Source organism: Pan troglodytes, chromosome 10, assembly GCF_028858775.2.
Source record: "Pan troglodytes isolate AG18354 chromosome 10, NHGRI_mPanTro3-v2.0_pri, whole genome shotgun sequence".
Lineage (NCBI taxonomy): Eukaryota > Metazoa > Chordata > Mammalia > Primates > Hominidae > Pan > Pan troglodytes.
This window is the reverse complement of record NC_072408.2, coordinates 15,742,467-15,764,348: the sequence shown is the minus strand read 5'-3', so window position 1 is coordinate 15,764,348 and position 21,882 is coordinate 15,742,467. Positions and strand designations below refer to the sequence as shown.

Genomic DNA, 21,882 nt, shown 5'->3' with positions numbered 1-21,882 from the left:
AATTTTTAGATTTGTCTTTTATAGCTATTTATTTTAATATCATCAGTCATTTAAGCATTTTGTCTTTTTTTTTTTTTTTGGCAGAATCTCGCTCTGTCACCCAGGCTGGAGTGCCATGACACAATCTCGGCTCACTGCAACTTCTGCCTCCCGGGTTCAAAGGATTCTGCTGCCTCATCCTCCCGGGTAGTTGTGATTACAGGCATGCACCACCACACCCGGCTAATTTTTGTGTTTTTAGTAGAGACAAGGTTTCATCATGTTGGCCAGGCTGGTCTCAAACTCCTGACCTCAGGTAATCTGCCCGCCGGGGTCTCCCAAAGTGCTGGGATTATAGGCATGAGCCACCATGCCTGCCTTTAAGTATTATGTCTATTTTTAAAGCTTTTAACAACATTATAAACTGCTTGAAGAACTATAATGCACACCAGTATTCACCTTCGATGTTCCCCTTATGCTCTCTCATAATAGGCCTTTAATAAATATTAATTAGATGAATGAATTTCAGCTTTCAAAGGTAATCTTCATAAATTTGTCATAAAATCACTTTTTTAAATTGCCCCCAAAGGGGTAGAACATCAAAACAAACAGAATATTTGTTTCTCTCCAGGAACTTTATTTTCAAATGCTGAATATCTAAAACCGATTGATATATGTTAGAGAGAATCTTTTTTGCAGTCTATACACTGAAAAGATTTTCAAAACAGAAGGAGACATTATACAGGAATGTAGACTGTATTTTGTGTTGTGTTTATTAGGTTTTGCCAACACTATATCAAATATATTTTATAAAATAGAATAAACAAATATCCACAGATAATTCTGCCAACAGAGCCTCTTTTGATAAAGCAAGGAGCTCCAAGGAAGTAAAGGTCCACGTTTCAATTAGATTTAGATTTAATACTTGCTAAGTCAACTGTCTACATTTTTGGGTGGAAGACAAAGTCTTTCTTGCATAAGCCATTTATTGAGTTTGCCTGACATATACCAATTCTAAATGATATAGTTATGTGGCGGCGGCAGGGGGATCTTTCTCCGTAGCTCTGATGAAGGTTTCTAAATTGATATGGTCAAATAGATTAAGGTCTGTAGGATTGATTTTACCAGCTTGACAGTATTGCATGGGCTTTGGAGTAAGGCTGATGCTTTCAAATCTCAGTCCCAGCTTTTCTGCTTTCTAGCTGTTGGCTGAACTTGTTAGATAATGACGTTTTGTGTAGAGAATGGGATCACTCCCCAGTCAGACGCTGAGCAGGAAAAAAGAGGGCCCTTGTCACGGAAGTTATTGGGCTTTAAAAAATAATTTCAGTTTCAGTAAGGATGTGATTGTATGTGTTTAAAGGAGGTGCCATTAAGAAATACGTGATAGGCTGGGCGTGGTGGCTCATGCCTTGTTATCCTAGCACTTTGAGAGGTCGAGGTGGGCAGATCACCTGAGGTCAAGAGTTTGAGACCAGGCTGGCCAACATGGTGAAACCCCGTCTCTACTGAAAATACAAAAAAATTGGCCGAGTGTGGTGGTTCGTGCCTGTAATCCCAGCACTTTGGGAGGCTGAGGTGGGTGGATCACTTGAGGTCAGAAGTTGGAGACCAGCCTGACTAACATGGTGAAACCCCATCATTACTAAAATGCAAAAATTAGCCTGGCTTGGTGGCGGGCGCCTGTAATCCCAGCTACTCAGGAGGCTGAGGCAGGAGAATTGCTTGAACCCGGGAGGCAGAGGTTGCAGTGAGCTGAGATCCCGCCATTGCACTCCAGCCTGGGTGACAGAGCAAGACTCTGTTTCAAAAAAAAAAAAAGAAAAGAAAAGAAAAAAAAAAGGAAAAAGAAATATGTGATAGATACAAAAATCCTCAATAAAATAGTAACAAACCAAATTCAACAACACATCAGAAAGATTCTACACCATAACTAAGTGGGATTTATCCCTTTGGAGTGGTTTAACACATACAAATCAATCAATGTGCTATGTCATATTAAAAACCACATGATCATATCAAGAGATGCAGAAGCATTTGACAAACTTCAATACTCATTCATGGCAGAGAAAAAAAAAACGCATCGAAATAGGTATAGAAGGAAATTCCTCCGCACAATAATAGCCATTTATGAAAAGCACACAGCTAATATCAAAATTAATGGAAAAGCTGAAAACTTTTTCTCTAAGATCTGGTACAAGACGAGGATGCCCATTGTTGCCACTTCTATTCAACATAATGCTGGAAGTGCTAGCAAGAACAATCACACAAGAAAAATAAGAGGCATCCAAATTTGAGAGTAAGAAGTAAAATTATTTCTCTTTGTAGATGACATAATTCTGTATGTAGAAAACTAAGAAGTACACACACAAAAAAACGATTAGAACTAATAAATTCAGTAAAGTTGCAGGATTAAAAAACCAACATACAAAAAGTAGTTGCATTTATTTACAAGAACAAATATCTACCCGAAAAGGATATCAAGAAAATAATTTCATTTATGATAGCATCAAAAAGAATACAATAGTTAAGAATAAACTTAACCAAGGAGGTAAGAGATATATACACTGAAACTTATAAAACATTGATGAAAGAAGTTGAAGAAGATGACAAATAAGTGGAAAGATATCCTGTGTTCATGGATTAGAAGAGTTAATATTGTTAAAATGTCTATATTGGCCTGGCACAGTGGCTCACGCCTATAATCGCAACACTTTGGGAGGCCAAGGCAGACAGATCATATGAGCCCAGGAGTTCGAGACCAGCCCGAGCAACATGGCAAAACCCCATCTCTACAAAAAATACAAAAATTAGCTGGGCATGATAGCACATACCTGTAGTCCCAGCTACTCAGGAGGCTGAGGTGGGAGGATCACCTGAGCCTGGGAAATCGAGGCTGTAGTGAGCCATGATCGTGCCACTGCACTCCAGCCTGCACTCCACTCCTTCAAAAAAAAAAAAAAGTTTATACTAAATAAAGGGACATAGAGATTAAATGATTAAACACAATTCCCATCAAAATTCCATTTTTCAAAGAAATAAACAATTTTAAATTTGTATGGAACAAAAGACCCTGAATACACAAATCAATCTTGAGAAAGAAGGACAAAGTTACAGGCAGTATACTTTCTGATTTCAAATTATAGCACAAAACCATGGTAGTCAAAACTGTATGGTACTGGCATAAAAACAGACATGTAGACTAAGAGAATAGAAAACTCCCTAATAAACTCCAGCATACAAAGTCAACTAATTTTCTTTGTGTGTGTGTGTGTATGTGTTTGAGACAGAGTCTCTGTTGCCCGGCCTGGAGTGCAGTGGCATGATCTCAGCTCACTGCAACCTCCACCTCCCAGGTTCAGTGATTCTCCTGCCTCAGCTTCCCAAGTAGCTGGGATTACAGGCATGAGCCACCACACCTGACTAATTTTTATATTTTTAGTAGAGACAGGGTTTCACCATGTTGGCCAAGCTGGTCTTGAACTCCTGACCTCAAGTGATCCACCCACCTCAGCCTCCCAAAGTGTTGGAAATACAGACGTGAGCCACCACACCCCACAAGTCAACTAATTTTCAACAGGGGTACCAAGAATACACAGTAGGGAAAGGATAGTCTCTTCAATAAATTGTGTTAGGAAAACTGGATATCCACATGCAAAAGAATGAAATTGGACCCTTGTCTTACACCATACACAAAAATCAACTAAAATGGATTAAGGACTTAAATAAGGCCTGAAACCGTAAAACTACTAGAAGAAAATGGGAGTGGGAATGGGCAGCTTCTTGACGTTGGCCTTGGCAATGATGTTTTTGGCTATGACACCAAAAGAATAGGCAACAAAAGCATAAATAAAAAGTGGGACTAAATCAAACTGAAAAGCTTCTACACAGCAAAGAAAACAATCATCAACATGAAAAGGCAACCTGTAGGTTAGAAGAAAATATTTGCTAATCATATATCTGATGAAGGGGTTAATGTCCGGCTAGGTGCAGTGGCTAATGCCATATAATCCCAGAACTTTGGGAAGCTGAGGCAGGAGGATCACTTGAGCCAAGGAGTTTAAGGTCAGCCTGGGCAACAAAGTGAGGCCTCTATTCCTACAAAAAAGTATAAAAATCATCTGGGCCTGGTGGCTTGTGTCTGTAGTCCCAGCTACTCGGGGGGCTGAGGCAGGAGGATTGTTTGAGCCTGGGAGGTCAAGGCTGCAGTGAGCTGTGATTGCATCACTGGACTCCAGCCTGGGTGACAGAGCGAGACCCTGTTTCAAAAAGGAAAAAAAGGTAGACAGGGGTTTAATATCCAAAATATATAAGGAATTCATACAACTTAGTACCAAAAAAAAAATGTCAACCTAAAATAATCAAAAGGGTCAGAATCTAATTTAAATAAAGTTTATTCAAGGACAAAGTTTGAAGACAGTCCATTCAGAAACACCAACTCCAAGGAAATGGAGTCAGTGTTCTGAACTAGGGAAGTTAAAGTATCATTTATATAGGCAGAGACACAGGAGTTTATGCACAATTACAGCATTTTTCATACAAGGTTGGTGCATAGTTATAACAATTTGATTGATTATAGGCAGTGTTTCTTTTTGGGAAGGGTACATATTGCATCTTTTGCAGATGGTGTAATAGTCATATGTTTTCTGTCATCTGGTCTAGGCAAAGCAAGACGACAAAGGAGAAGTTAATCTATGATAAGGGTCATTAATTAACAAGGCAGGAGGTTTTTGTCCTTGACGTCATTTAATTTTCTCTAGTTACTGTACAGGACAAGAAAAATAAGGAAGTGGGTTAGTCTATAACTTGAGAAGCAGATGTTGCAACCATATGTGACTCAGATCACAGTCACATCTCTCTCAAGGCTTACAGTGTTTCTGGGGTTCCAACAGCTTTTTAAAATTTTTTTGAGATGGAGTTTCACTCTTGTCGCCCAGGCTGGAGTATAATGGTGTGATCTCAGCATACTGCAACCTCCGCCTCCTGGGTTCAAGCAATTCTGCCGCAGCCTCTCGAGTAACTGGGATTACAGGTACGCGCCACCACACCCAGCTAATTTTTGTATGTTTAGTAGAGATGAGGTTTCACCATGTTGGTCAGGCTGGTCTAGAACTCCTGACCTCAAGTGATCTGCCCACCTCAGCTTCCCAAGGTGCTGAGATTATAGGCGTGAGCCACCGCGCCTGGTCCACAAACAGCTTTTAAATCATATTTATTCTCACATAGATAACCCAATTAAAAATGGACAAAGGACCTGAATAGACATTTCTCAAAAGAAGACATACAATTGTCCAACAAGTGTATGAAAATGTGCTTAACACAGTAATCGTGAGGGAAATACAAATCAAAATCACAATGAGATATCATCTCTGTGAAATAATAAGAATAATATATATTTGGTCTCTGCCCCTGGTTCCTGGCACAGAGTTCCTAAAGCCCTGAGAATTTCCTGAGTGATAAGAGCATCTGACACAGAGCTTTCGAATAGCTTGGAATTTCTGGATGACAGGAGTTTGTTTTCTTCTAATGAGATGACTCCTGGTAGGCTCTAGGAGAGGTGCCAGTCCCCAGAAAGACCAAGTCATGACTAGAAGCTTGGAATTTTCAGCCCCACTCCCCATTCTCCCGAGAGAAGAGAGGGGCTGGGAATAGAGTAAATAATTAATCGTGCCTACATGATCAAGTCTCCATAAAAATCCCTGAAGTATGGAGTTCAAAGAGCTTCTGAGTTGGTAAATATATCTGTGTAGCAGGAGGGTGGCACACCCCAACTCCAGGGGACAGAAGCTTCTGTGCTCAGACCCCTCCAGTTCTTACCCTCTGTACTTTCATCTGGCTGTTCATACGTATCTTTTTTTTTTTTTTTTTTTTTTGAGACAGAATCTCGCTCTGTCACCCAGGCTGGAGTGCAGTGGTGCGATCTCAGCTACTGCAACCTCTGCCTCCTGAGTTCAAGCGATTCTCATGCTTCAGCATCCTGAGTAGCTGGGACTACAGGTGTGAGCCACCATGCCGAACTAATTTTTGTATTTTTTTAGTAGAGATGGAAGTTTCATCATGCTGGCCAGGCTGGTCTCAAACTCCTGGCCCGAAGTGATCTGCCCACCTTGGCCTTCCGGAGTGCTGGGATTACAGGCATGCGCCACCGCACCTGGCTTGTATGCTTTATTATATCCTTCATTAGCATAATAAACTGCTAAAAGTTAAGTAAGTGTTTCCCCGAGTTTGCTAAGCCAGCTTAGCAAATTAATGGAACCCAAGGCATGGGTTGTAGGAACCTCTAAGCCAGTTGATCAGAAGTACAGGTCACAGCCTGAAATTTGAGATTGGCATCTGAAGTGGGGGCCATCTTGTGGGACTGACCCACAATCTGTGAGGTCTGATGCTATCTCCAGGTAGATAATGCCAGAATTGAATTAAATTATAGAACACCCAGTTGATGTCCACTGGAAAACTGCTTGGTGTATGGGAAAAGACCGGCACACATCTGGTGTCAGAAGGGCTGTGTTGAGTGGTGTGTGAATGTGGAAGAAAAAATAGTCAGTTCTTCCTATTATATACTTTCTTTCTTTTTTTTTTTTTTTTTTTAAGACGGAGTCTCACTCTGTCTCCCAGGCTGGAGTGCAGTGGCACGATCTCTGCTCACTGCAACCTCCGCCTCCCGGGTTCAAGCAATTATCCTGCCTCAGCCTCCCGAGTAGTTGGGATTACAGTTGCCTGCCACCACACCTGGCTAATTTTTGTATTTTTTTTTTTTTCAGTAGAGACGGGCTTTCACCATGTTGGCCAGGCTGATCTCGAACTCCTGACCTCAGGTGATCTGCCTGCCTCGGCCTTCCAAAGTGCTGGGATTACAGGCGTGAGCCACCGCGCCTGGCCCCTATTATTGGGTTTGCATTTTAAATTTTTAGTTTTTCCTATCTCTTAACCTCACAGCTGTTAGAATGGCTATTACCATAAAGACAAAAGAAAACAAGCGTTGGTGAGAATGAGAAGCGAAAGGAAACTTTGTACGCTGTTGGTGGGAATGTAAATTGGCACAGCCGTTATAGGGAACAGTATGGAGGTTTCTCCAAAAAAAAACACTAAAACTAGAACTACTATATGATCCTCAAAAATTTTAATACAGAACTACCATATTGAGCAATCCTGCTTCTGGGTAAATACCCAAAGAAAACGAAATCAGTGCCTTGAAGAGATAACTCCATGTCCACTGCTGCGCTATTCACAATAGCCAAGATATGGAGACAACCTACGTGTCTGTCGACAGATGAATGGATCAAGAAAATGTGGCATGTATATATATATCAGAATAAGAATATCATTCAGCCTTAAGAAAGGAGATCTTGCCATTTGCAACAACATTGATAAATCTGGAGGACATTATGCTTGGTGAAATAAGCCAGACACAGAAAGAAAAATACTGCATAATCTCACTTATATGTGGAATCTTAAAAAGTTGAACACATAGAAGCAGAAAGTAAAATGGTGAGCCAGCCACAGTGGCTCACGCCTGTAATCTCAGCACTTTGGGAGGCCGAGGTGGGTGGATCACTTGAGGCCAGGAGTTCGAGACCAGCCTGGCCAACATGGTGAAACCCCCGTCTCTACTAAAAATACAAAAATCAGCTGGGCATGGTGGCACATGCTTGGAATTCCAGCTAATTGGGAGGCTGAGGCAGGAGAATCGTTTGAACCCAGGAGGCGGAGGTTGCAGTGAGCTGAGATCACACCATTGCACTCCAGCCTGGGCAACAGAGTGAGACTCCATCTCAAAAAAAAAAAAAAAAAAATAAGAAAGAAAGTAAAATGGTGGTTAGCAGGCCTGGGGAGGTAGGGAAAATGGGAAGATGTTGCTCAAATGGTACAAAGTTGCAGTTATACAGGATTAATAAGTCTAGAGCTCTATTGTACAGCATGATGACTACAGTTAAAAAATATTGTATTGGGCCAGGTACAGTGGCTCACACCTGTAATCACAGCACTTTGGCTGAGATGGGAGGATTGTTTGAGCCCAGGAGTTCAAGACCTAACTGAGCAACATAGTGAGATCCTGCCTGTACAAAAAAACAAACAAAAAAATTAGCCCAGTGTGGTAGCGTGCAGCTGTGGTCCCAGCTACTCGGGAGGCTGAGGTGGGAGGATTGTTTGAGCCCAGGAGGTCAAGGCTGCAGTGAGCCAAGATCGTGCCACTGCACACCAGCCTAGGCAACAGAGTGAGACTCTGTCTCAAAAAAAAAAAAAAAAAAAATTGTATACTGGAAATTTTCTAAGACAGTAGATTTCAGACGCGGTCACCACACACACATATCCATACGAGGTTACTATGTGAGGAGATGGATAAGTTAATTAGCTTGACTGTAGTAATCATTTCATTACAGATATCAAAACACCATGTTATGCACCTTAAATATGTGCCGTTTTTATTTAAAACAATAAAACAACCCAATTGTGTGTACCTGTGTGTTATTCTCTTGACAAATGGGTGAAAATATGATAAAAGCCCAGCTCGCATCTGAGGATACAACTTAAAGGGATTAGATTTCAAATTCCTGCACCTTCCAGTTGACGCTGCAGATGAATTAGGAGTCTCCATTCTGCTCCTTGACCAACTGTCCTATAAAACTGAGAGTGCCAAAGGCAACTACCGTCTACTATCTTGCTGGTGCCCTGAGGAATTTTTTCAGCAATAATAATTTAGACAAGGCCAGGTGCAGTGGCTCACGCCTGTAATCCCAGCACTTTGGAAGGCTGATGCGGGCAGATCACTTGACCCCAGGAAGTCGACACCAGCCTGGTCAACATGGAAAGGCCTCGTCTCTAAAGAAAAATACAAAAATGAGCTGGGTGTGGTGGCACATTCCTGTAGTCTCAGCTCCTCGGGAGGCTGAGGCAGGAGTGTCACTTGAGCCCAGGAGGTCAAGGCCTGCAGTGAGCCATGTTCATGTCACTGTAGTCCAGCCTGGGTGACAGAGAGAGACCCTCCTCAAAATAATAATAATTATTATTACATAATTATTAGAAATAATTATAATTATTATTTTGAATCTCATGGCTAATTAAAAAATAATTTAAACAGATTATTTTACTTGTCTTTAGTTTACTTAGGAGTGTATTTTAAGTGATAAGTGCTAAAGAGAAAAATAATTTAGGGGATGGAGGCAAGGGAGTGTCAGAATGGTGAGATTTTGTTGACATTTTAGATATGGTGACTAGGACAAATCTCAAATACCGGAGAGTATTTGAATAAGGACATAAAATATATGATGGTGTAAGCCACAGCCATACACAAAAAATAACATTTCAGCAGAGGGACCTCAAGGGCAGAGGAAGGAGTATGCACTCTTTGCGTGAGCAAGGGAGAGAGTGGAAGGAGATGCAGCCAGAGGGGTGAAGCAGAGCAGATGGTAGAGGGGCTTGTGGGCCATCTCAGGCTGCTGGCCTATACTGAGAGAATGGGAAGCCATGGAGGGTTATGACAGGGGAGTGACATGACCTTAAATATTCCAGAAGGAATACTCTAGTTGCCATGTGGAGAACAGACTGTAATCGAAGAAGGGGGAGGCAGGAAGGCCAGTTGGGAAGCAAAATGCAATAATCCAGGTTGCTTGGACCTGGAGGTAGTGAGAAGTGGTCAGTTTGTGGCTATATTCTGGAAGCAGAGATAACAGGATTTGCTAATGGAGTGTGCATGGAATTTAAAAGAAAGAGAGGAGCTGAGAGACACTCTGCCCAGGTTTTGCCAAGCAATTGGAAGAATACTGCTGTTTATTGAGATGGGAAAGACGGCAAGAAGAGCAGGTAAGGCAGAGAACAGGGGTTCTGTTTTAGACAGGCTGGAGGTGCTCAGACATCCAAATGGAGATTCTGAGAGGGAAGCTGGACACACTTGTCTTGAGTTTAAAGAAGCGGTCTGATAGATTTGCCTGTGTCCCCACCCAAATCTCATCTTGAATTGTAGTTCCCACAATTCCCACATGTCATGGGAGGGACCCAGTGGGAGGTAGTTGAACCATGGGGGTGGGTCTTTCCCATGCTGTTCTCATGATAGTGAATAAGTCTCACAAGATCTGATGGTTTTATAAAGGGATTTCCTCCTGCATGAGCTCTCTCTTGCCTACCACCATGTAAGATGTCCCTTGCTCTTCTGCCATGATTGTGAGGCCTCCCCAGCCATGTGGAACTGTGAGTCAACTAAACCTCTTTCCTTTATAAATTACCCCGTCTCAGGCATGTCTTTATTAGCAGTGTGAGAACAGACGAATACATGGTCCAAGCTAGGGCTATTGATTTGAAAATCATCAAGGTATAGATGGTATCAAAGGCTTGAGGCAGGAAGAGAGCAGAGACCCTAGCTGCATTGCTTACCATTGCATCCCTAGCACCTGGCATAGTTTCCATTAACAGTAGGCATGAAGTATCTACTCAGTGAATAAATAGAATGCATATGGGCTACAGTAGGAGAGAGAAATAAAATCTTTAATAGACCAAGTTCTATGAGAGCACAAAATTAAAGTCTTTTATTTGAAGATCTTAGCCTGTTTTCCAAATTCAATGCAGCCAGTTAGACACTGATTCTGTCTGGTGAAACAAGCATTTTTGTATTTTGGGGGACTGCTGCTGCTTCTGACTCCAAATTAAGGATTTTTTTTTTTTTTTCTAAAAAAGATGGCTCATGCAAAAATCACTCTTTGGTGTAAATATCTAGTCTTCAAGCAATTCTTGTAATGCAATCAGAAAGAAAAAAATCCATGGTTTGGGAGGCAAAATTTTTGTGTTCTAAATTCTATACAACTGAGTTCATTTGCTTAACTGCAAAGCAGGAGCTGCTAGTGCCTGTCTGTACTGAGGTTCAGAGAGACTGTGGGAATATGGGGGAATTAGAGGCTATCTGAGGCTCTTCAACACAATAACCCAAGAAGCTATTTAAATGCTCTTTAAGGTATTTACATAAATATTACTATTCTCATTGTGCTTTTATTTTGTGTTATCATGATTATAATTGAAGTGTCTACTGTTACTGCCTCCTGATCTTTGCTAGCTATGGAGCATGGACTGGGCTTTTACAGCAGCAGCCCCAAAGGAACCTAAACATTAAAGCAGAGCTGCCCTCAATGGTTTAACCTGTGTGACTCTGCCTATGACAGCCCCACCCACCCATCTTCACTGGATCCAAATCAGGAGCAAGGCCGTTGGGGTACCTGGTGGGGGTGATGCTGTCAGGGGAGGAGCCCAAAAGGGCAAGCTCAAATTTGAATGTGAAGGGCCAATGCACTGTCAGACTGAGACAGAGAACCATCATTAATTGAAGTGAGATTTTTCTGGCCTGAGACTTGCAGGGAGGCAAGAAGACACTCTGGACACCACTATGGACAGGTAAAGAGGCAGTCTCCTCGTAGGTGATTGCACTGGCCTTCCTCTCAGAGCAAATCTGAGTAATGAGACTGGTAGCTATCCCTTTCTCTCATGTAACTGTCTGACTGATAAGATCAGCTTGATCAATATGCATATATATTTTTTATCTGTCTCCTTTTCTTCTATTCAGATCTTATACGCTGTCAGCCCAATTCTTTCTGTTTCAGACTTCTCTCGATTTCTCTCTTTTTCATGTGGCAAAAGAAGTAGTGCGTACAATGTACTGATTCGTCCTGAGATTTGTACCATGGTTGAAACTAATTTATGGTAATAATATTAACATAGCAAATCTTTAGAGACTCAAATCATGAAAAGGTAATAGCAGTACTGTACTAAAAATGGTAGTGTTAATTTTTGTAATAATTTTGTAAATATTCAACAGTAAAACAACTTGAAGACACACTTTCCTAGGGAGACGTTACTGAAATAATTTAGCTATAGTAAGAAAATTTGTAATTTTAGAAATGCCAAGCATTCTAAATTACTTGCTTGAAAGTCACTATGATTGTGTCCATTATAAGGAGAAAAATTCATTCAAGCAAGTTATTTAATGTTAAAGGCCCAATTGTTAGGCAGTTAATGGCACTTTTACTATTAACTAATCTTTCCATTTGTTCAGACGTAGCTTAACTTACCTCTTAGGTGTGAATTTGGTTAAGGTCCTCATAATGTCTTTATGTGCAGTTTTTGATAAGTTATTCTCATAGAACTTATTCTATTCCTACATTTATGATTACTATGGATGTATGAGAATAACACCTAATCCTTATACTTTACCTCAATTTAACTCCTTTATAAAGAACTTACATTACAGAATAAAGATTTTTTAAAAATATATTTTTTTGTAGAGACAGGGTCTTAGCCCAGCCCAGGCTGGTCTCTAAGTCCTGGCCCAAGCAATCCTCCTGCCTGGGCCTCCTAAAGTGCTGGAATTATAGACATGAGCCATCACATCCAATATACAGAATAAAGATTTTTAATGGAGGATTTAATGTTCTTCAGAAAATTTTCTTGAGGTCAGACAATGTCAAATGTCTCCTCAGTTTACACTGAGATTTTGAAAACAAGTCTGAGCCATAGGTCCTTGTGAAGGGTCCATTGGAAATACTTGTTCAAAGTAAAATGGAAAGCAAAGGTAAAATCAGCAGTTGAAATTCAGAGAAAGACAGAAAAGGAGAAAAGATGAAATTCAACAGGACAGAAGGGAAATATATTATCATCAAGGAGGACAGTATCTGTAGAGCTCATTAGTGATGGCAAAATGACTTGGTCAGGATTATTTTTAACCCGCTTGTTTCTGGTTTGCACGGCTGGGGATGCAGCTAGGGTTCTGCCTCAGGGAGCACAGCTGTCCAGAGCAGCTGTCAGCCTGCAAGCCTGAAACACTCCCTCGGTAAAGTCCTTCCTACTCAGGACAGAAATGACGAGAACAGGGAGCTGGAAACAGGTCCCTAACCAGAGAAGGGAAGTAATGGATCAACAAAGTTAACTAGCAGGTCAGGATCATGCAATTCATTTCACTCTGACTGGTAACATGTGACAGAAACAGTGTAGGCTTATTGTATTTTCATGTAGAGTAGGACCCAAAAATCCACCCAAAGTCCTTTATCTATGCCACATCCTTCTTATCTATACTTCCAGGACACTTTTTCTTCCTTATGATAAGGCTCTCTCTCTCTCCACACACACACACACACAAACACACACCCCGCCAACCAAGGTGCATGTAAAAAGATGTAGATTCCTCTGCCTTTCTCATCTACACAGCCCAGGAGGGTAAGTTAATATAAAAGGAATTTATTGGTAAGAGATGATGCTTAATCTGTTTAACACTGGGCCTCAAAGAGAGAATTTCTTTTCTTCTGTACTTATTAAGCACCTATTATGTGTTGAGCTTATATATACAAAGGGTTATTATATGCTAATATAGTAATAGTAATGGTGGTTGGTACTATGGTAATTACCATAAAAATTATTATCCTTTTAAAATAAAGCTATTAATTATTGGATCTTTTTTAGTATTCATTTTATGTTTTTTATGTTTTTGATTTTTTAAAAGACAATCTCACCCTGTTACCCAGGCTGGAGTGCAGTGGTGCAATCATAGCTTTCTGCAGTCTTGAACTCCTGGGCTCAAGCAATCCTCCTGCCTTGGCCTCCCAAAGTGTTGGGATACAGTCATGAGCCACTGCATCTGGCCTAGGATCCATTTAGATTAAAATATGCATTTTAAATTTTAAAATAATATGGCTAATTTTTACCTTATATAATGTGTATACTGGTAATAAATCTAGTTTGCTGCCTAAGGTTTAAAGTGCTTTCCAATAAGCTTCATGTATGTGAGGGGAGACATTTAAAGTGAAACAGACAGCCGGGTGTGGTGGCTCACGCCTGTAATCCCAGCACTCTGGGAGGCTGAGGTGGGTGGATCGCTTGAGCCCTGGAGTTCAAGACCAGCCTGAGCAACATGGCAAAACCCTGTTTCTATAACAAAAATTAGCCGGGCATGGTGGCATGTGCCTGTGGTCCCAGCTACTAGGGGGCTGAGGCAGGAGAATCGTTGGAGCCCAGGAGGTCAAGGCTGCACTGAGCAGTGCTTGCGCCACTGCACTCCAGCCTGGGTGACAGGACCAGACCTTGCCTCAAAAAAATAAGAAGAAAAATTAAAAATAAATGGAAACAACTACAAAGAGCTGTTGTCCTAGATGAGCTACTTAGTTAGGCTGATATTTTGGTATTTAACTTTTAAAGTCAGGGTCTGTCACCTGCACTACATTATTAAAATATCAATTCTCAATGTATATCCACACAAAGACTGGTACGTGAATGTTCATAGTACCTTTATTCACAAAACCCCAAAGTAGAGACTATCCAAATATCCATCAACAAGTGAACAAATAAACAAAATGTGCTATATCCATGCAATGGAATACCACCCTGCAGTACAAAGGAAGAAGCTACTTGGGGATGAATCCCAAAGTCATGACGCTAAATGAAAGAGTCAGACATGAAGGAGGAGATAATGTATGCCATACGAAATTCTAGAAAATGAAAGTAACTTATAGTTACAGAAAGCAAATCAGGGCAGGCATAGAGGCTCACACCTGTAATCCCAGCACTTTGAGAGGCCACGTGGGAAGATTGCTAGAACTCAGGAGTTCAAGACCAGCCTGGGCAACACAGTGAAACTCCATTCTCCACAAAAATGGGAAAAAAAGAAAGCAAATCAGTGGTTGTCCTGTGGGGAGGGTAAGGACTGCAAAGGGGGAAGAAGCAGCTCTGGTGGGGTGAGGGTGGTGATTCAGGTTCTGTATCCTGACTGTGGTAGCAGTTTGGGGTGTTTACATCCAAAAATATTCGTAGAATTATGCATCTTAAATGGGTGAAGTTTACTGTATGTAAATTATACCTCAATGTAAGAAAAAATAATGTGTAAGAAAAGTTTCAATTCTCTTGCCAGCAAACGTTATTCAAATTCCTGAGCCCTTTACTTCGCAAATTCTCTGCACTTCTGCCTCGTACCATTAGGTGACAGCACTAGCTCCACAAATTGGATAAATGCATTTCTGGAAAAGACTAGAGACAAAATCCAGGCATCACTCGTGCTTTCATATCAACCACGCTGTACAGCTTGTGTTGCTGTCTGCAGCTGCAATGGGGACTCTTGATTTCTTTAAGGAAACTTGGGTTACCAGAGTATTTCCACAAATGCTATTCAAATTAGTGCTTATGATATGCAAGACACTGTGCTAGGAGCCAGAAAACAAAGAGGAGGAGAAATCAGTCATTATGTGGGAACAACATAGCAAGATATTTAGATCATTTTGACTAGTTAAAAAAGCAGCAGAGTACAAAATCACACATGCAATCAGTATAATCCAAATCATGTAAATATGTGCCTGTAGAAAGACTAGAGGAATAAACACAAGAATCTTAACAGTCATTGTCATTAGACACTAAGTCTAATTATTATTATTAGACACTATGATATTTGAGATTTAAAAAATCTTTAATATTTTAAAATTTAGAGCTCTTCTATTTTTCCATAGTATTCAAGTTTGACAATGATCAAGTATTACTCTTTCTTCTTTTTTTTTTTTTTTTTTTTTTGAGATGGAGTTTTGGTCTTGTTGCCCATGCTGGAGTGGAATGGCATGACCGTAGCTCACTGCAACCTCCACCTCCTGGGTTCAAGCAAAGCTGTCACCTCAGCCTCCCGGGTAGATGGGATTACAGGCGCCCACGACCACACTCGGCTAGTGTTTATATTTTTAGTAGAGATGGGGTTTCACCATGTTGGCCAGGCTGGTCTCAAACTCCTGACCTCAGAGGATCCACCTGCCTCAGCCTCCCAAAGTGCTGGGATTACAGGTGTAGGCCACTGCACCCGGCCAAGTATTGCTCTTATACATTAAAAAACAGGTGTGAGCCACTGCGCCCAGCCAGGTATTGCTCTTATACATTAAAAAATAGGCCGGTGCAGTGGCTCACGCCTGTAATCCCAGTACTTTGGGAAGCCAAGGCGGGCAGAACACCCGAGGTCAGGAGTCCAAGGCCAGCCTGGCCAAGATGGTGAAACCCCGTCCCTATTAAAAATACAAACATTACCTGGGCATGATGGTGGGCGCCTATAATCCCAGCTACTCAGGAGGCTGAGGCAGGAGGATCCGCTGAGCCTGGCAGATTTGCCTGAGCCTGGGAGGTTGAGGCTACAGTAAGCCAAGATCATGCCAGTATACTTCAGCCTGGGCGACAAAGTGAGACCGTAACAAAAAAAAAAAAATTAAGAAAAGAAATTTAGATCAAGATCCAACTGTAAAAAGTGGCCTAAACACCACATTAAAGAGTTTGGAGTTTATTCTGCAGGCAGAAGAGAACCATCAGGGGGTCTTCAGCATGGGAATGGCATGGTGCACCTGGGTTTTTGTGAGATCATGGTGGTGACAGTGTGCGGAATGTTATTTTGGAGGGACTGGAGGCAGACAGACCGGTTAAAAGGCCAGCACAACAGATAAGGAGGAAGAAGATGAGGGCTTGGACCGAAGCAGAGAAGAGTAAACAGGGAAGGTACAAATTCAAGAAATATTGGGGGGTTTGAATCAACACATTTAGATGATTAATTAAATATGAGGACTGAGGAAGAAGAAATGAGTCAAGGATGGTTCCAGGCTGCTAGGCTGCTTACCTGAGGTGGCAAAGTCGGGAGGAGTGGCAGTTTAGGACAGGGGCAGTTGAGGAATATTGTTTTGATCATTTTGAGTTTGAGGTACAAGTTGGACACTTAGGTAAAGACTGGAGGGGAAATCTGAATATACAATTATGGGACTGAGGAACAAGTTTATTTTATTTTTTGTTTCGTTTTCTTGTTGAAGAACAAATTTAATTGTAATCCCAAGTCATCAGCATCTAGAAGACAGTGGCAGGAGGTGACTGTCTTGTGGGTAAGGGTTTGGGGTCCTTGATGAGTATCTCTCAATTGGCCTTAAATATAAACAGGAAAAGGAGTTTATGATGGATTCCAGGCTCAGCAGGGCTCAGGAGGTCTCAGGCAGCCAGCAGAGGAAGTCAGAGCATCTTCTTTGGTTTAGCCCAAGTAATGACTTCCTTAAAAAGCTGAAGGAAAATCCAGAGTGACCAGATAATAAACTGTACTCTTGCATTTTCTCTCCCTCCTCTCACCCACAGCCTCTTGATGAACCGGAAGAAGTTTCTTTACCAATTCAAAAATGTCCGCTGGGCTAAGGGTCGGCGTGAGACCTACCTGTGCTACGTAGTGAAGAGGCGGGACAGTGCTACATCCTTTTCACTGGACTTTGGTTATCTTCGCAATAAGGTATCAATTAAAGTCGGCTTTGCAAGCAGTTTAATGGTCAACTGTGAGTGCTTTTAGAGCCACCTGCTGATGGTATTACTTCCATCCTTTTTTGGCATTTGTGTCTCTATCACATTCCTCAAATCCTTTTTTTTCTTTCTTTTTCCATGTCCATGCACCCATATTAGACATGGCCCAAAACATGTGATTTAATTCCTCCCCAGTAATGCTGGGCACCCTAATGCCACTCCTTCCTTCAGTGCCAAGAACAACTGCTCCCAAACTGTTTACCAGCTTTCCTCAGCATCTGAATTGCCTTTGAGATTAATTAAGCTAAAAGCATTTTTATATGGGAGAATATTATCAGCTTGTCCAAGCAAAAATTTTAAATGTGAAAAACAAATTGTGTCTTAAGCATTTTTGAAAATTAAGGAAGAAGAATTTGGGAAAAAATTAACGGTGGCTCAATTCTGTTTTCCAAATGATTTCTTTTCCCTCCTACTCACATGGGTCATAGGCCAGTGAATACATTCAACATGGTTATCCCCAGAAAACTCAGAGAAGCCTCGGCTGATGATTAATTAAATTGATCTTTCGGCTACCCGAGAGAATTACATTTCCAAGAGACTTCTTCACCAAAATCCAGATGGGTTTACATAAACTTCTGCCCACGGGTATCTCCTCTCTCCTAACACGCTGTGACGTCTGGGCTTGGTGGAATCTCAGGGAAGCATCCATGGGGTGGAAGGTCATCGTCTGGCTCATTGTTTGATGGTTACATTACCATGCAATTTTCTTTGCCTACATTTGTATTGAATACATCCCAATCTCCTTCCTATTCGGTGACATGACACATTCTATTTCAGAAGGCTTTGATTTTATCAAGCACTTTCATTTACTTCTCATGGCAGTGCCTATTACTTCTCTTACAATACCCATCTGTCTGCTTTACCAAAATCTATTTCCCCTTTTCAGATCCTCCCAAATGGTCCTTATAAACTGTCCTGCCTCCACCTAGTGGTCCAGGTATATTTCCACAATGTTACATCAACAGGCACTTCTAGCCATTTTCCTTCTCAAAAGGTGCAAAAAGCAACTTCATAAACACAAATTAAATCTTCGGTGAGGTAGTGTGATGCTGCTTCCTCCCAACTCAGCGCACTTCATCTTCCTCATTCCACAAAAACCCATAGCCTTCCTTCACTCTGCAGGACTAGTGCTGCCAAGGGTTCAGCTCTACCTACTGGTGTGCTCTTTTGAGCAAGTTGCTTAGCCTCTCTGTAACACAAGGACAATAGCTGCAAGCATCCCCAAAGATCATTGTAGGAGACAATGACTAAGGCTACCAGAGCCGCAATAAAAGTCAGTGAATTTTAGCGTGGTCCTCTCTGTCTCTCCAGAACGGCTGCCACGTGGAATTGCTCTTCCTCCGCTACATCTCGGACTGGGACCTAGACCCTGGCCGCTGCTACCGCGTCACCTGGTTCACCTCCTGGAGCCCCTGCTACGACTGTGCCCGACATGTGGCCGACTTTCTGCGAGGGAACCCCAACCTCAGTCTGAGGATCTTCACCGCGCGCCTCTACTTCTGTGAGGACCGCAAGGCTGAGCCCGAGGGGCTGCGGCGGCTGCACCGCGCCGGGGTGCAAATAGCCATCATGACCTTCAAAGGTGCGAAAGGGCCTTCCGCGCAGGCGCAGTGCAGCAGCCCGCATTCGGGATTGCGATGCAGAATGAATGAGTTAGTGGGGAAGCGCGAGGGGAAGAAGTGGGCGGGGATTCTGGGTCACCTCTGGAGCCGAAATTAAAGATTAGAAGCAGAGAAAAGAGTGAATGCCCCGAGGAAATGAGAAAATGGGGCCAGGGTTGCTTTCTTTCCCCTCGATTTGGAACCTGAACTGTCTTCTACCCCCATATCCCCGCCTTTTTTTCCTTTCTTTTTTTTGAAGATTATTTTTACTGCTGGAATACTTTTGTAGAAAACCATGAAAGGACTTTCAAAGCCTGGGAAGGGCTGCATGAAAATTCAGTTCGTCTCTCCAGACAGCTTCGGCGCATCCTTTTGGTAAGGGGCTTCCTCGCTTTTTAAATTTTCTTTCTTTCTCTACAGTCTTTTTTGGAGTTTCGTATATTTCTTATTGTTCAATCACTTCAGTTTTCATCTGATGAAAACTTTATTTCTCCTCCACATCAGCTTTTTCTTCTGCTGTTTCACCATTCAGAGCCCTCTGCTAAGGTTCCTTTTCCCTCCCTTTTCTTTCTTTTGTTGTTTCGCATCTTTAAATTTCCGTCTCTCCCCAGGGTTGCGTTTCCTTCCTGGTCAGAATTCTTTTCTCCTTTTTTTTTTTTTAAACAAACAAACAAAAAACCCAAAAAAACTCTTTCCCAATTTACTTTCTTCCAACATGTTACAAAGCCATCCACTGAGTTTAGAAGCCTCTCTGGCCCCACCGACCCCCAACCCAGTTTTGAAGCCATTCACTCAATTTGCTTCTCTCTTTCTCTACAGCCCCTGTATGAGGTTGATGACTTACGAGACGCATTTCGTACTTTGGGACTTTGATAGCAACTTCCAGGAATGTCACACACGATGAAATATCTCTGCTGAAGACAGTGGATAAAAAACAGTCCTTCAAGTCTTCTCTGTTTTTCTTCTTCAACTCTCACTTTCTTAGAGTTTACCGAAAAAATATTTATATACGACTCTTTAAAAAGATCTATGTCTTGAAAATAGAGAAGGAACACAGGTCTGGCCAGGGACGTGCTGCAATTGGTGCAGTTTTGAATGCAACATTGTCCCCTACTGGGAATAACAGAACTGCAGGACCTGGGAGCATCCTAAAGTGTCAACGTTTTTCTATGACTTTTAGGCAGGATGAGAGCAGAAGGTAGATCCTAAAAAGCATGGTGAGAGGATCAAATGTTTTTATATCAACATCCTTTATTATTTGATTCATTTGAGTTAACAGTGGTGTTAGTGATAGATTTTTCTATTCTTTTCCCTTGACGTTTACTTTCAAGTAACACAAACTCTTCCATCAGGCCATGATCTACAGGACCTCCTAATGAGAGTATCTGGGTGATTGTGACCCCAAACCATCTCTCCAAAGCATTAATATCCAATCATGCGCTGTATGTTTTAATCAGCAGAAGCATGTTTTTATGTTTGTACAAAAGAAGATTGTTATGCGTGGGGATGGAGGTATAGACCATGCATGGTCACCTTCAAGCTACTTTAATAAAGGATCTTAAAATGGGCAGGAGGACTGTGAACAAGACACCCTAATAATGGGTTGATGTCTGAAGTAGCAAATCTTCTGGAAACACAAACTCTTTTAAGGAAGTCCCTAATTTAGAAACACCCACAAACTTCACATATCATAATTAGCAAACAATTGGAAGGAAGTTGCTTGAATGTTGGAAAGAGGAAAATCTATTGGCTCTCGTGGGTCTCTTCATCTCAGAAATGCCAATCAGGTCAAGGTTTGCTACATTTTGTATGTGTGTGATGCTTCTCCCAAAGGTATATTAACTATATAAGAGAGTTGTGACAAAACAGAATGATAAAGCTGCGAACTGTGGCACACGCTTATAGTTCTAGCTGCTTGGGAGGTTGAGGAGGGAGGATGGCTTGAACACAGGTGTTCAAGGCCAGCCTGGGCAACATAACAAGACCCTGTCTTAAAAAAAAAAAAAAAAGAGAGAGGGCCGGGCGTGGTGGCTCACGCCTGTAATCCCAGCACTTTGGGAGGCCGAGCCGGGCGGATCACCTGTGGTCAGGAGTTTGAGACCAGCCTGGCCAACATGGCAAAACCCCGTCTGTACTAAAAATACAAAAATTAGCCAGGCGTGGTAGCAGGCACCTGTAATCCCAGCTACTTGGGAGGCTGAGGCAGGAGAATCGCTTGAACCCAGGAGGTGGAGGTTGCAGTAAGCCGAGATTGTGCCGTTGCACTCCAGCCTGGGCGACAAGAGCAAGACTCTGTCTCAGAAAAAAAAAAAAAAAAAAAAAGAGAGAGAGAGAGAAAGAGAACAATATTTGGGAGAGAAGGATGGGGAAGCATTGCAAGGAAATTGTGCTTTATCCAACAAAATGTAAGGAGCCAATAAGGGATCCCTATTTGTCTCTTTTGGTGTCTATTTGTCCCTAACAACTGTCTTTGATAGTGAGAAAAATATTCAGAATAACCATATCCCTGTGCAGTTATTACCTAGCAACCCTTGCAATGAAGATGAGCAGATCCACAGGAAAACTTGAATGCACAACTGTCTTATTTTAATCTTATTGTACATAAGTTTGTAAAAGAGTTAAAAATTGTTACTTCATGTATTCATTTATATTTTATATTATTTTGCGTCTAATGATTTTTTATTAACATGATTTCCTTTTCTGATATATTGAAATGGAGTCTCAAAGCTTCATAAATTTATAACTTTAGAAATGATTCTAATAACAATGTATGTAATTGTAACATTGCAGTAATGGTGCTACAAAGCCATTTCTCTTGATTTTTAGTAAACTTTTATGACAGCAAATTTGCTTCTGGCTCACTTTCAATCAGTTAAATAAATGATAAATAATTTTGGAAGCTGTGAAGATAAAATACCAAATAAAATAATATAAAAGTGATTTATATGAAGTTAAAATAAAAAATCAGTATGATGGAATAAACTTG

The 21,882-nt window shown here is 41.5% G+C and overlaps 1 protein-coding gene across 3 annotated transcripts; it reads left to right on the top strand.

Annotated features, from left to right (window-relative positions):
• Nucleotides 1-11,068: 11,068 nt before the first annotated feature.
• On the top strand, nt 11,069-21,882 carry AICDA (activation induced cytidine deaminase). 3 transcript variants are annotated; one of them, XM_063784861.1, is made up of 5 exons: nt 11,069-11,355; nt 17,080-17,227; nt 18,607-18,877; nt 19,186-19,271; nt 19,716-21,742. In XM_063784861.1, the coding sequence occupies exons 1-5, from the start codon at nt 11,348-11,350 to the stop codon at nt 19,767-19,769; spliced, it is 567 nt and encodes a 188-aa protein (XP_063640931.1). In that variant the 5' UTR covers nt 11,069-11,347; the 3' UTR covers nt 19,770-21,742.

Excerpts from the sequence above, each read along its gene's own strand:
- AICDA (XM_063784860.1), top strand. The coding sequence starts at position 17,087 with ATGAACCGGAAGAAGTTTCTTTACCAATTCAAAAATGTCCGCTGGGCT. Across the intron at positions 17,228-18,606 it reads TTGGTTATCTTCGCAATAAG|AACGGCTGCCACGTGGAATT; the intron begins GTATCAATTAAA and ends CTGTCTCTCCAG. Across the intron at positions 19,272-19,715 it reads AGCTTCGGCGCATCCTTTTG|CCCCTGTATGAGGTTGATGA; the intron begins GTAAGGGGCTTC and ends CTTTCTCTACAG.